Source organism: Capsicum annuum, chromosome 10 (assembly GCF_002878395.1).
Source record: "Capsicum annuum cultivar UCD-10X-F1 chromosome 10, UCD10Xv1.1, whole genome shotgun sequence".
Lineage (NCBI taxonomy): Eukaryota > Viridiplantae > Streptophyta > Magnoliopsida > Solanales > Solanaceae > Capsicum > Capsicum annuum.
Genome location: NC_061120.1, coordinates 1,670,073 through 1,685,796, shown reverse-complemented (window position 1 = coordinate 1,685,796; position 15,724 = coordinate 1,670,073). Strand labels below are relative to the sequence as shown.

The following is a 15,724-nucleotide window of genomic DNA, read 5'->3' as shown; positions in this document are numbered from 1 at the left end:
TTAAAAAAAATATATATATATATATATATATATATATATATATATATATATATATATATATATAAATATATATATAATAAATTAATTAATAATAAAAAGGAAAAAGACAATGTGACAACAAAGGTTCTCTTTTCCTTAAAGGTTCCTCATAGTTTAGTATCCCTCATGATTAAGATTTGATAAATTGAATTTTGATATGATAAACTTAGCACTTAGTGAATTGAAAGAAAATATATTTTGATAAAATTTGTTTATAATTTATTTAATATTTGACATGTTATCTTCTAAATATATCACATATAAATGTTAAATCTTGACATAATGAACTTATTATTATAGGTTAATCAAAACATCTAAATCGCTCGTTAATATTTTAATTGATAGTTAAGATTTAACATTTATACGTGATATCGTTCAAATGTATATATATGTGAGAAATAATTTACGAATAGAACATTTGATATTCCAACCAATAAAAATTAGAAAAATTAACATAAAATCCCAATAGCTTGAAGCTTAATTACAGAAAATTCCAACATTTTACATAATTACTGAAACCCCAATTTTGAGTATGTCGAGATACATAATTATTCCTGATACATCCAACGAAGATATATTTTTTTCTTTATAAAGATACATAATTAATTCTTAATATATTTTTTTCGATTTAGGATATGTCGAGATACAAGTTGCATGATTAATTGAGATTTTTATAATTACTTTATAAGAGTAGAATTTTATGTAAATATAATAAATTAAAAATATACATTTATATTATTTTTCCTAAAAACTAAGTCGAAGTAATAAGTACTCTTTTGTACTTAACCAGACATATATAGTTAATACACATGTACTATTAGTTAGTTATGACATATTATTATTATTTTTTTTTTTAAAAAAAAACAACGACAATAATAACCAACCATAATAACAAACAAACACATCAATTTTTTTTCTTTTTTCATTTTCTCCTTCTTCTTTTCCACCATCTTTTTTTTTCTCTTCCAATTTTCCTCTCAACAATCTTTTTACCTTACTACATTTATCAAATCTTCAAAAAAAAGTTTGCATTTTTTTTAAAATTTTTTTTCTTGATTTTAGCTTAACAAGAATAAATACAATTTTTTCACAATATTTTTGTTTTTTTTGTATATTTTCATTTCACTTTTGGTGAAGAAATTAATAATACAAGTTTTTATTAGCTCATAAATTCTTTCTTGGATTCCACCGATAATTTCCAGGAATCCAAAAAAATACTATCTTTATTTATTTTTATAAAAAAATAATTGGGATTTGATGTTAATGTTCAAGAATGAACAACCCCACATTGGAATCTTGAACATTTGTTGAGCTTATTGGAATTCTGGGGTTAAAGATTTGATTTAAAAAAAAAAAAAAAGAATCTAAAAAAAGATAGTTTTTTTTTTTTCCTTTTTTTGTTTTGTTTTTGGAATCTTGAAATGTTTGTTTGTTCATTTTGGAATGTTCTATAAGTATTGTTGTGTTATTTTGTTGTTGATTTTAGCTCAAGAATAATAATAAGTAGAAGATTCTTGAAAATTCCATTTTAAATGATTGAAAAAGATTCAGTTTGAGGGAAGAAATACAAGTTTTATTAGCTTAGAATCCCATTTTATTGTTAGTTTTTGGTTAATAGAAATCGAAGATTATATCGAGGAGTTCGAGGTTTTATTGCATATATTTTGATTGGAAAATGTTTATGTTGAGATTTGATGTTCATGTTTAAGAACCCCTTGTAGGAATTTTGGACTTGTGTTGAACAATGTTGCCTTAGAGACATTTGTGGCATTGTTCATGTTTGAATGAAACTACATTGTACAAAGGAAAGTTACTAAAAATAGAAACTTTGAGGGAAGAAATCAAGTTAATGGAAATCGAAGATTATATCGAGGAATTTGAGGTTTTATTGCATATATTTTGATTGGAAATTTTCATGTTGAGATTTGATGTTCATGTTTGAGAACCCCTTGTAGGAATCTTGAATCTGAATTTGAGTTTTTTGGGATTGTGGGGTTGAACAATGTTGCCTTAGAGGCATTTGTTGCTAAAAATAGAAACTTTGAGGGAAGAAATACAAGTTTTATTTGCTCAGAATCCCATTTTTGATTTTGTTTTTCATAGAAGTGATCGAAGATAATATCGAAGGATTCGAGGTTTTATTGGAGATTTTCAGGTTGAGATTTGATGTTCATGTTTGAGAACCCCTTGTAAGAATCTTGAAAATTCGAAGCTGATTTTGAGGTTTTTGGGATTGTGGGGTTGAACAATGTTGCCTTAGAAACATTGTTCGACATTGTTCATGTTTGGATGAAACTACATTGTACAAAGGAAAGTTACTAAAAATAGAAACTTTTGTTTCCCACTTTATTGGAATTTAGAAATGTTGTCTGTTTCGGCGCCTTCTAGAACTCTTAGTTCTTTGGAAGAAATGTTGGAGTCCCTTAAGCAAAGGGACGAGAACGAAAAGCCTAAAGATTGTCCACCAGCATTACCATCTAGGCCTAAACTAGCTTCTAGAACTAGGCCGCCTTCTCCAAAGAGAGCGAAGCCTACTACCCCTGAAAAACGCGACGTTGGATTTGAGAATGGTAAAAGAGAAGAAGAGGTTAAAGGGAATCGAGGAAACGTGTTTGGAGCTAAAAAGGGTAAAGAGGTGGATTCTAGTAGTGAGTCACCTTATGTTAATTCATCAGCTCAAAAGGAATATAGAAAGAGATTTTGGGAAAAAGACGGTGCAAAGATTGATAAAAAGTTTCCTTATTCTCTCCCAAAGTTTCGCGAGGATGAGTGGGACGACAACATCAGTTATTTTATTGAGAAGGTAAAAGGAAACTATTGTAGTAATTGTGTTGTTTTTTTGTGCTTCGAATGTCGTATTATCTACTGTCTTACTGCTAATTCCTCTACATGTTTTGTATTGCTCTTCATTTCACATTATTCCGTTGTTATTACTGCCTTATTTCGGTATTCCGTTTTTCAAATGCTTGGCATATGCTTTATTTTAAGCCGAGGGTCTATCGGAAACAACCTCTCTATCTCTACAAGGTAGGGTAAGGTCTGAGTAACTGGTAAAGTTGCTGCCATGTGACCAGGAGGTCACGGGTTCAAGCCTTGGAAACGGACTCTAGCAGAAATGCAAGGTAAGACTGCGTAAAATACACCCTTGTGGTGGGGCCCTTCCCCAGACCCTGCGCATAGCGGGAGCTTTAGTGCACGAGGCTACCCTTTCAGTCTGCTTCTTTTGCTGCTTTGATCGAAGTTGTTCGGACTCTTCAAAAATGTTGCCAAAACCGTGTTCGATCCTTCAAAAATACACTATTTTTGGAGGATCCGACACGCACCCGAAGACATTTTTGAAGAGTCTCTGCAACTTAGGCTTTTATAGAATGGTGGATTTTTGATTATGGGGTAGTGTGACTTAAGATTCTAGACAATCCTTTGAGTTTGAGTTAATCATTTTGGCCTGGGAAGTTGCTAGTGTCGTTTATTGACTAGTTTTATCTAGGTTTGGAGCTGATAACTTGAGAGTTAATATAGATGATTCGTATAGCTTATCCCAACTCGGTTGGGCGTCCGAGATTAGAAGAACTTGAAATGTAAGGATGAGGGTGATAATTTCTTGTTTGGTTGGACAACGCGTAGTACAACTACTCAAGTTCGTGAATATAGTTTGGAATATCTTTCGGCTCTTTTGTTTCTTGATCTTACTGCAGCTTATCTGTAAGTCTTTGGGCATGTTTGGAAACTAATCTTTTAACTAAACGGTGAGTTCGTTAGCAAAAAATTGTGCATGTTCTACTTTTGAACACGGCATAATACATAAATGTGACCTTTAACTAGGCTTCAACTTACATTTATGCCTTCCAACTTTGTGTGTGCACAAGTAGGCACTTAAACTTGCATAACGTTGAACAAGTAGACACGTGTCATAGGTGGCGTCCTACGTGGCCAATTCGCGTCCTACATGGCGTCCTACGTGTATTATGCCACATAGGACGTGTGTGTCTACTTGCTCAAGTTTTCACAAGTTTAATTGCGTACTTGTGCACATCCAAAGTTGGAGGTCATAGATGTGAGCTGAGGACAAGTTACGGGGCATGTTTATGTATTATACCTTTGAACACCCATTGTTTGTCAGATGTGTTTGGTTTGTGTTTTGGCGGAAGATTTCATGGATTTTAACTGATGTTGTATAGGTTTCGAGACAATTGGACTGTAACTAATGAGTAGTTATATTAATGGCTGTCCACGCTCATCTTCAAAGTTTTGTATTTCAGAAACTTCGCGTTTGGTGCCGTCTGAAAAATAGACAATGGGAACCAGGACAGGTGCAATCAACTTCAGGAGACGAAGCTTCAGTATTGCTCTCTGACGGCAGTGTGAGTTCACTTGTTCTGGCTATGTAAGTTGCACAGACTCTTCAAAAATGTCTTTGGGTGAGTGTCGGATCCTCCAAAAATAGTGTATTTTTGAAGGATCCTACACGGGTGCGGCAACATTTTTGGAGAGTCCGAACAACTTAGCTGGCTATTCACTATGATGAACAGTGAAGTTTAAAACAGTTGAATTAGAAGGATGTATGTGTACTTAGACTTTGTTAACGTATAGGTTGCGGCAGTGCCTGTCGGAGAGCTTTTACCTGCAAATCCAGATATTCTTCAGGGCGTGGATGATCTCATACAACTTTGTTACCTTAACGAGCCATCAGTTCTTCACAACCTCCAATATAGATATGCTCAGGATCGAATATATGTGCGTACTCTTAAGATAGCTCACTGTTTCATCGAATGTAGAACTTCACGCCTTCATTTTAACGTTTTCTGTCCCTATGCTTACAGACTAAGGCAGGACCTGTTCTAATAGCCGTCAATCCCTTCAAAGAGGTCCAACTGTATGGGAACAAACTTGCTACGGCTTACAGGAAGAAACTCGTGGATAGTCCTCACGTTTATTCTATCGCTGAAACTGCCTACAGTCAAATGATGGAAGGTCTTTATAATACCAAATTTCATTTTTGGTCTCTGAAACTTTTAGATGTCACCGGTCGATCCTTATTTTGTCACTTTTCTTGTGTATCTTGCAGATGACATAAATCAATCCATCATCATAAGGTTGGTTGAAGTGTCTTATTGTTAGAGTTTGTTACATGAAGTATCCAATGATAGTAAAAATGTGTTCCTCTACACTGGTTGAGTAATTGCATGTCTTGGTTTTAACGATCAAGTATATGGTAAGCCTAATGCTTGTATTTGCGAACCACTAACTTCTCTTCGTATCATGTAGCGGGGTAAGTGGATCTGGGAAGACGGAAACAGCAAAATTCGCGATTGAATATTTGGTCATGATTAGCGGAGGCAACAATCAGCTGGTAGAAAGTGAGCTGCTGCAGACAAGTTGCATATTGGAGGCTTTTGGGAATGCCAAAACCCTCAGGAATAACAACGCCAGTCGATATGTCAGTCTCTACATCTTCTACTGTCTCGACCAATTTGAATTCCATTTCATTTTGGATTTGTTGGCTGGTGATGCGTTCACCCACTTGCACGCTGCTAACTGTTGTCTGATGGGTTGCAGGGAAGGTTGACTGAAATTTATTTTAGTGCAGAGGGAGGAATTTGTGGTGCTAACGTACAAACATGTAAGGGTGTTTATTGAGATGAATTTCCTTAGAAAATACATATCTTGTTAGTATTGTTTTGGTATCGATTTGTTAATACTGTCTTACGTTATTTTGGTCCCATTTTACTGACTTTTACAAATCTTTGTGCATGTCTAAAACTTTGACGCTAAAATAATGGGTAGTTCTTCTTGAAAAGGTGGGCATTTTTCTTCTTTGTGTTCTTCCTTGTATTTTCTTGTTTAATTTGTGTCTGGTCATCAGAGCTAAATCTATCGAAACACGTCTTATTTGGGCAGTCGAGAGTGGTTCAGCTGGCTCGTGGAGAGAGGTCTTACCATATCTTTTACCAGCTATGTGCTGGGGCTCCTTCTGCTTTGAGAGGTTTGGATTCGGTTATTGAACCGGTCGTTTTAATCTCTTTTTGTTACTTGTTCGGGCTTTACCGCTGACATGGGCTCCACATTTCAGTTATCTAAATTGGATATGACTTTTCAGTAAGTCTTCTATGTGACTGTGTAAACGTTTTCAAGCCACGAACCATCTTCTGTTGCTATTGTTGCATTGTACAACTCGTGAGATGTTTCTCGTCATATCTTTTTCAGAATGGAAATTACTATGATCTAAAGGTAACATAGGAGCATTGTAACGGTAAATATGCATGAACTTGCAACCACAAGTCTGTAGTTTTTTTTACTAGATGCTGTTGAATGTGGAATACGATAGGTTATCTGCTCTATGAGTGCATGGAAAGTTGGAAAATTTGGAACGTGAACGTAAACTAGATGAAATAGAGTTGGTTACATCAAGTGACTGGAAACACCTGCAACGCTATACGTGTGTGCTTTTTTTCTTTTTTGGTTAAAATGATCATCTAAAGATAAGATATTAGACGTTCAGCTTCTTTGGCATTTGATTATTCTGGAAGTGGGATCACTGTTTCTTGGCTAGATGTGTGATCGAATACTCTACAGTTCTGGATAATTATTTTTGTGTCTCGCCTTTTCAGATAAACTTAAGCTGAAAGGTGCTTCGGAATACAACTTTCTCAACCAGAGTGAGTCCTTGGTGATCCATAATGTTGACGATGCGAAAAAGTTTCATATGCTTGTGGTGAGCTTAAGGGATCAGATTTATGGTTAAATTCTTTGGCTTTCAATTTCAAAATCATGTTGGATCTGTTTGTTGTTAATTCCTTTCATGCACGCTCGTTTCAGAAAGCGCTAAACGCTGTGGGGATTTCCGAAAGAGACCAAGAACATGCTTTTCAGATGGTTGCGGCTGTGCTATGGCTGGGAAACATAACATTTCAAGCAGTTGGAAATGGAAACAATGTCGAAGTCGTGCAAAGTGAAGGTGAGCTATTTATGTGGACCATCTGATACCGACAATTAACTCATGCAGTTATGTAACACAATAGTTGATCTGGTAAAGGAAAATATCACGATTCACGACCCAAGGAGGGCCGTGATCGGCACCGACGGTCTGACTCCCGAAAGTCGAACCAGTAAAACTTAGTACCTAGTACCTGTCAATCATCACCAACATCATAAGGATGCTCACTTTCCCATACCAAGATTCATAGACATACATCCATGCATGGATAATCCTCAAAATATAAATCCATAGCAGAGGCGGAGCCAGCCTAGTAATCGGGAGTTCGTCCGAATCCCCTTCAACGGAAAATTATATTATTAATACATGATTAAAATGATTTTTATGTATATATTGTAGATGTTGAACCCCTTCGATGAGTTTTTCTTCAAATTTTGAACCCCCTCAACAGAAATCCTGGCTCCGCCTCTGAATTCTATAGCCCAATCACATGCATAATATGTCTTGGCAATGGACTACTACAACAACAACGACATACCTACTGTGGTCCCACTAGTCCACCATCTAGTAACAAGTCGTAACTTCTTATAGAAAACTCCAAATCCCAAACCTTTAGACTTGTTAGATACTAGGCTTCAAGTGCTACAATTTTGCTTCAGAAATCATGGCCAAAGTGGCCATATATATAGCGAGATTTGTATATTTGAAGTTAGCCGTTGTTTCATTTGTATAAATTTCTTGCTCCTTGGTGTTATTTTCCTACTCCTATTGTTCCTAAAGTACCTATTTAAATCCAAAATACTTCCATTTCATTACAATCACTCACCAAACATATTCCCATCATTCCAACACATTAAACCAAGTACTTCTCACTTTTCATCATATAGATGCCTAATTTGAGTGAAGCGGAAAATAGAGATAAATTAAGCTTAACAAAAACTTTTACAGCGTGTTACAAACAAATTATTGTGGAATAATCATCTTTACTTAACCTTATATTATAACCGAAATAGATTTATATCTCCTCTTTTGGGACAGTTGTAGCTTACAGAGGACACGACCCTTGATAGGAAGGTGTGGAGGACGCGGATTAGGGTAGATGGGTAGTAGGTAGGAGTGCGTTTGTAATAGTAGGGAAGAGTGCTCTGTTTGTATCTGTGCCTGTGTTTTGTAGCCTCTTGTTCATGGTGTGTCCATGTTTTCATATAGATAGTTTATAATGTTACTTTGTGGGTGTCTTGTTTTCTTTAATATCTATCAGTGTGTTATCCCTTTTTATTGTGTGCTTTTATGTTTTGTGTTTGCTATACTGTTATCTGTCCTGAGCCGGGGGTCTATCAGAAACAACTTCTCTACTTCATCTGAGGTAGTGGTATGGACTGTGTATACTTTACCCTCCCTAGACCCCACTTTTTGGGAATACACTGGGTACGTTGTTGTTGTTGTTGTTGTTGTTGTATGATTCTAAAATGCAAGAGTATTTGGTTTAATGTATTCTGCTATATTTAGAATGCTTATTTGGAGGCACTAAAGCTAAACTGTTTGGTATTTCATCGTGTATGGTATTGCAGCCGTTATAAATGCTGCTACCTTGATGGGCTGTTATGCCAATGACCTCATGCTAGCTTTATCAACCAGGAGAATGCAAGCTGGCAAGGATAAGGTAGTCGAGAGTTTAACCATGCAACAGGTTTGTACCGATTCCCTTCTTGGCGTTTTCACCCTCAAAATTTGCCTTAATCTGCATCGAATACGTTATTTCTGCGAATTATGATTTTGGCACTCCGACCTTTTCTCTTGAGAACCATAATGGGATGGTTTTAATTCTGATTCAGGCAATCGATACAAGAGATGCATTGGCGAAGTTCATCTATGCAAACCTGTTTGATTGGATAGTGGATAAAATTAATAAATCTCTTGCGATGAATAAAGAGAAAACCGGTAGAGCCATAAGTATTTTAGATATTTATGGTTTCGAATCATTTGAGGTAAATCGATTTTCAAGATGCCGTTACTATTATAAAACATAAAAATATATCTGTTGTCCCACTTGCTATTTTTCCATTGCAGAAAAATAGCTTTGAACAATTTTGCATCAACTATGCAAATGAGAGGCTCCAGCAGCATCTTAACCGACATCTCTTCAAACTTGAGCAAGAAGTAAGTACATCAGCATGCTTTGTAGTTACTGACTTCTTGTTTCGTCATGCATTTTTTGTGATCTATGTTGCCCGGACTCTTCAAAAATGTCGATGGGTGCGTGTTGGATCCTCCAAAATAGTGTATTTTTGAAGGATTCGACACGGGCGTGGTAACATTTTTGGAGAGTCGGAGCGACTTAGTTTGTGATAATGTTCTTATTTCTTCATTCCGTTCAGCGACTCACTTCTTTATACATAAATAGGAAAACAAAGAACAAGTCTTTTTGCTGTCTTTGCATCAGCTGGCCGTTATATAAGTGAAATTCTTACCTTGTAAAAGAAAGTGTTAAATTTTTCGTGAAAACTGGTGTGAGAAAGTCTGAGCCTATATTTTAGAACCTCGATTCCTGCTGCAAACGTTGTATGTTGTATAGACGACATAAGGATCATTGGCCGACACTTTTCTCTCTGTGTTTGTGTCATATCTGAGCTTTATTCAGATTCCTATGGATATTTATTACAGCTTATATTGTATAGTGACACCAAAACCGATGTATTGTGATTCAGGAATATGAATTAGATGGAATCGATTGGACGAAAGTAGACTTTCAAGACAACCAGGAGTGCTTGGATCTTTACGAGAAGGTATTTCGGCCTTTTGGTTCTTTTCTTCCACTCATTTTGCATTCAAGAATGTTAAGAGTTTCTGCTAAACTACTTATTCGGCTGTGAAGTAGTAAAAATGCAAACATATTTGGTAGGCGGTCTAACGGTATATCATCTCCTGATCTATGGATTTTAATGATGCCTTCCGCAGAAACCCATTGGGATAATATCTTTATTGGATGAAGAATCAAATTCTCATAAAGCGACCGACTCGGCCTTCGCCGATAAGCTTAAGCAGCACCTGAAAGCTAACCCTTGCTATACCGGAGATAGAGAAGAATTTGGCATTCGCCATTATGCTGGAGAGGTTAGTTTCTTTTAGAAATGTGTTCTTTTGGTGTCACACTTATGCCCTATGATATCTCTGTAGTCGTATAGTATGGCCAAAGTTGTTACGACACACTTCAACTTCACAAGGGTCCTATTACCCTCCTGAACTCAATTTTATCGTACTTTTGTCACCTTTTTGCGTTGTCGTGGCACCTTTATTGCATAAAATGGGGCCCACGTCAGCTAAAAAGGTTGACAAAAGGTGCCACGTCAGCTAAAAAGGTTGACAAAAATATGCTAAAATTTAGTTCTGGCGGTAATAGGACCCCGTGAAGTTGGAGTGTGTCGTAGAAAATTTGGTCATAGTTCAGGGGGTATTGGATGCTTTACTCGAAGGGAAACAATTGATGTTTCAGCAAATGAAGATCGATAAGCTTCTTTCAAATATCTCTCATATTGTTTCTCGCCTTAATATTTCCGTTTTACCATCGTCAAAGTTATTTTATCTTTTTAGGTTATCTATGACACAAGTGGCTTCTTGGATAAGAATAGAGATACAGTGCATTCCGACATTATTCAGCTACTCTCATCGGGTAGTGAAGACTTGCTCAAGTTGTTTGCCTCTTCGTTTGCTAATCAGTCCGAGACAACAGGAAGTCCATCAATTCATATCGAGATATCAGACTCTCAGAGGCGAACAGTTGCTACTAAATTTAAGGTAGTTATGCCATTTTCTTAACTTCTTATAAAACCTCGCGTGGTAGAAAAAATTTCTTATACTAAATACAACAACAACGACAACACACCCAGTGTATTCCCACAAGGTGGGGTCTGGAAAGGGTAAGTGTACGCAGTCCATACCACTACCTCAGATGAATTAGAGAGGTTGTTTCCGATAGACCCCTGGCTCAGGACAGAGAACAATATTACCAACAAACAAACAGAAAACATAAAAGTACACAACAAAAATGGGATAACATACCGCTAGATAATAATGTAAAAAAGATACCCACAAGGTATTCGAAATCGGAGACAACACCGAAACACCACTAATAAGCAACTACATACGTAGATACAAACAAAAGCACTCTACCTACTATGAGAGATGAACTCCTACCCACTAACCCTCTACCCTAATCTGCGTCCTCCACGCCTTCCTATCAAGGGTCATGTCCTCCGTAAACTGTAACTGCTCCATATCATGTCTAATCACCTCCCTCCAATATTTCTTCGGTCTACCTCTACCCCGACTAAAACCATCCATAGCCAACATCTCACACCTCCAAACTAGAGCATCCGTGCCCCTCCTCATCACATGCCCGAACCATCGCAACCTCACTTCCCGCATCTTGTCCTCTACCAAAGCCACTCCCACCTTGTCCTCTACCGAAGCCACTCCCACCTTCTCCCGAATAATCTCATTTCTAACCCTATCACTCCTGGTAAGTCCACACATCCATCGCAACATCCTCATCCCCGCCACCTTCAACTTCTGGATGTGGTAGTTCTTAACGGTTATACTAAATATTTGAGAAAATAACCGTTTTTATTATGACGCTGCGGAAAATAGTCACTGTTGCCTTTATCAAAATCTTGCAGGATCTATTGTTCAAATTGATGCAGAGGTTGGAAAGTACTGCTCCACACTTCATTTGTTGCATAAAACCAAACAACAAGCAGGTTCCTGGCATGTACGACAACGATCTCGTCTTTGAGCAGCTTAGAAGCTATAGTCTTCTTGATGTTGTTCGGATCTCTAGATCTGGATATCCTACTAGGATGACACATCAAGAATTCTCTAAAAGGTGAAATATGTGCTCATCGTTTTGCTGCTAAGTTTCCATTTCGGAGTTTTGGATGCTTTGAGACTTATACAAATGTGGTTATTTAGGTATGGTGTTCTTCTTCCAGAAGACGATGAACGCAAAGATCCCTTAAGCATATCAGTTTCTATTCTGCGGAAATTTGATATCCTTCCGGAAATGTACCAAGTTGGGTATACAAAGTTATATTTCTGGGCAGGACAAGTAAGTTTATTGGTTTTTCTTAGTTTCTGAAGTGTACCTATGTTTTCTTTCCTTACAAAAAATAATATCGATTGCAATAAATCATTGGCGCAGATGCAGCTTTGTTACTTGTTTAATCATAACTGTTACAGAATTAAGCAAATAAAAAAATTAATTTCTCAAAAAGCTCATTTTGCCTCAAATGTTTTGGCAATTACTCCCATGATATTAGAATAAAGAGAAATGAAGAAAAAGGTTCTAATAACTTCCCTGGAGGCAATGGTTTTGCATGTTACTAAAGAATGTTTTCCTGCTGTATCGATGTTCTGAACTTCTATCACGGCGACTTGTAGATTGCGACGCTGGAGGATGTAAGGAAACAAGTTCTCCAAGGCACTCTCGATGTGCAGAAGTGCTCTAGTGGTCAGCATGCTCGTCGTCACTTCCCTGAGCTAGAAGGAGGAGTGATCATACTTCAATCATGTAAGGCCGAACACTTTGCAGCAGTATGTATTTTAGAATGTTGTTCAACCTACACGCTATTAATGAACAAAATTATTTCCGGACAGTTTTATTTGTATATATTTCTGTTTGTTTTAAAATTATTTAGTCGACGACTTCAAGTTCTTGAGAAACCAGTGATTCCATAGCGATGTAACTGGTAATTGGTAACCGTCTCGATGACATGGAATTTTCTAGAATTTTTATTTAAGGTAATTGCTCTTGGTGATATGATGTCAAAATATTTTATTGTAGTTGTTCGTGGTGAAATTGCTCGGAGGCAGTATAAGGATTCTCTGGAGTCGAAACCGAAAGTTGCTAAGAAAGAAAATGATGAGCAGCTGGTGGCTGTTGTGCAGATACAATCGGGTAAAGTTTTTCTTCGGCATCTAATGTTATGAAATTCAAATATGGATGTATCTGCCGAGCGTTTCTTTTCTTGCAGCTATTCGTTGCTGGTTGGCTCAGAGGCATCGTAATCGACTGCAGAATTTGAAAAGGTCAAATCAAGATGCACAGAAACCACTCAGAAAGACTTCGGAGGTGAAGGTAATCTGTTTGTTAGAGGATCATCATTATCTTTACGTGCAAGTTCTCTTGCGTCGACTTCTGTTATCTAGATGGTCCCTAGCATAAACTAGTTTATCTCTCTACTAAAAGTTTTTCCTTAAGTTCTATTGTAACTTCTCTTCTTTCTTCGTTCAGAATTGTAGTATCTGCTTCAGGATTAATATCTTTAAGAATTTGGTGGCCTGTTGCGTGAAGCCTGTTTTAGGTATCTTTTCACCCCTTTTTTGGACAAGCAAATCCAATTTTAGGTGTTCTGCTACTTTTCCTATATGAAAAAAGAGTAAAGCATCTGGTGCCCCGTGAACTATGACCAAATTTGCTATGACTCGCGCCAACTTCACGGGGGTCCTATTACCCCCGAACTAAATTTTAGCGTATTTTTGTCAACCACTTTTGCTGACGTGGAACCTTATTTGTCACCCTTTTGTGCTGATGTGGCACCCAATGGGGCCCACATCAAAGGTGCCATGTCAACACAAAAGGGTGACAAAAATACGCTAAAATTGAGTTCGGGGTGTGTGTGTGTGTGTGTGTGTGTGTGTGTGTAATAGGACCCCTTGTGAAGTTAGAGTGTGTCGAAGCAACTTTGGCCATAGTTCGGCAGGGGGTGCTGGATGCTTATCTTGTTTCTTAATGTTTTATCCTTGCTCAAGAGGATGAAATACTCCGTCTTGAAATTGTCGAGTGTTTGATTCTTTAAATTAGAAGGTAAAAAATGTGCGAAAAATATGAGTCTTTTCAATGGATAGGAAGGTCCATTTTTGGTTTCGACGTTAATCCTACAGTAGGTGAAGAGTGAAAGATGGATCCCAAACCCCTTTTCTCTACCATATAATCCGCTTTCTTTTATACGTTCTAACCGTCCGTGTCTGTCACTCAAAAGTGAAGTCTAATATTAGTAACTAAACTGCACAGTCCGGAGGCAGCTAAGTAGCATATCTAATACTTCGTTTTGACTTTTATTGCAGCAGGATTTGCCTGTTGTGGAAGACCTCGAAAGGCGTGTATTGGTGGCTGAGGCAACACTTGAAGAGAAGGAAAAGGAAAATGCTGCTCTAAAGGAACAAGTAAAACAATTAGAGTCCCGATGGTCGGATTATGAGGTCAAGATGAGGTCGATGGAGGAGATGTGGAAAAAGCAAATGGCATCATTGCAGGTTAGTAATATCTCCAAATCCATCTGATCATCGAGAGAGCGTGTAATTCTTCCGGAATAATGTGTCCTTGGTACTTAAAATGCTCTATTCTGTACCACTGTTTGTTGTTGCATATTCTGATCATTGAAAAAATCGTCTGTGTAATGAAGTCTAATGGTATACATCATAGGACTATACATTGTAGGACTTCTGGTGAGAGTTTCGGCGGTTAATGTTATTTTAATTTGCTTTTAGACATGAAGTTTATGCATATGCTCTCAATATTTCACGTACAAAAACGATCAATTTGCTAACGTCTTATACGTCAAATGTACAGGCAAGTTTGGCTGCAGCCAAGAAGAGCCTCGGTGTTGACAATCACGCCAGTCACCCTGGAAAACCTGAAGGTTCCCCATCTCCTTGCGGTTATGAATCTGAAGACACAACGACATCTATGGGCACTCGTACTCCTGGGGGCAGCACTCCTATAGAATATGCTAGCAACGGTGTAGATAACGGAGGTAATAGAGATATGATTAATGACGGTTTGCTTGTAGTCAGTTGCCTTAACAGGGAGCTTGAGCTACGGAAACAACATTTTGATGACGAAGCCTTGGCAATCGCTCAGTTGAAGTCAGGACAGTCACAATCTACTAGTCCTGCTGAAGATTTCCGAAGACTAAGACGCAGGTTTAAGGAATGGAAAAAAGACTATAAGGCTCGGTTAAAGGAGACAAAGTCGAAAGTGCACAAGCTTGGTTATTCAGAAGCGGAGAAAACTCGTAGAAATTGGTGGGGAAAGAAGAGCAAGCGATAACAACAACAACAACAACAACTTTAAATCATTCTTCTTCTTTGTCATTGTCTTTGTGTGCGAAAATGTATAGATGAAACTTCTTAGTGTAGCAGAATTTAGCGGAGACCGGGGAATGTACTGTGCTCCGAAAAGATCCACTCTCTCCGTTTAGATAGTTTTAGTCTTGTTAGTAGACACTGTTAGCTTCTTCAAATACATCTATAGACTGTTGCAGAAGTTGTCATCTATGTTGCTCGGACTCTTCAAAAATGTCAGTGGTTGCGTGTTGGATTCGCCAAAAGTAGTGTATTTTTGGAGAATCCGACACGGGTGCGGCATCAAAAGTGAAGTGTGTGTGCAACTTAGGTTGTCATACATCAGTTGCAACTGCAGAATAATGGTTTTGTTTTTACTAGTCAATCAGTGTCAAAACATGATTGCATTTTGCTTATTATGACATATATATTTGTTTTTGGATTCTTGAGCCGAAGGTCTATCGGAAACAACAAGGTCTGTCAATACTCTAGCCTTCCCAGATGCCACTTAGTACGACTACACTGGGTACATTGTTGTTGTTATATATCTTTGGATTCTTGAGCCGAAAGTCTATCGGAAACAACAAGGTCTGTCTATACTCTAGCCTCCCCAGATGCCACTTTGTACGA

General features: G+C 37.4%; 1 protein-coding gene across 5 annotated transcripts; it reads left to right on the top strand.

Moving 5' to 3' along the window:
- The first annotated feature begins 957 nt into the window (after positions 1 to 957).
- On the top strand, positions 958 to 15,479 carry LOC107845681 (myosin-2-like). Of its 5 annotated transcripts, none has more exons than XM_016690128.2 (24): positions 958 to 2,842; positions 4,299 to 4,400; positions 4,630 to 4,773; positions 4,860 to 5,010; positions 5,105 to 5,132; positions 5,305 to 5,476; positions 5,596 to 5,659; positions 5,824 to 5,837; positions 5,938 to 6,022; positions 6,648 to 6,751; positions 6,856 to 6,994; positions 8,545 to 8,663; positions 8,809 to 8,961; positions 9,044 to 9,133; positions 9,682 to 9,759; positions 9,932 to 10,087; positions 10,565 to 10,768; positions 11,650 to 11,855; positions 11,942 to 12,077; positions 12,410 to 12,539; positions 12,813 to 12,926; positions 13,003 to 13,106; positions 14,096 to 14,284; positions 14,601 to 15,479. In XM_016690128.2, exons 1-24 carry the CDS (start codon positions 2,402 to 2,404, stop codon positions 15,078 to 15,080), a joined length of 3,603 nt encoding a protein of 1,200 aa, XP_016545614.2. In that variant the 5' UTR covers positions 958 to 2,401; the 3' UTR covers positions 15,081 to 15,479. The 5 variants fall into 5 exon arrangements, with proteins under 5 accessions (XP_016545614.2, XP_047254329.1, XP_047254333.1 ...); XM_047398373.1 differs by having other exon boundaries at positions 983 to 2,842; positions 14,099 to 14,284; XM_047398377.1 differs by lacking the exon at positions 14,601 to 15,479 and adding an exon at positions 13,263 to 13,332 and having other exon boundaries at positions 983 to 2,842; positions 14,099 to 14,259.
- Positions 15,480 to 15,724: the final 245 nt, after the last annotated feature.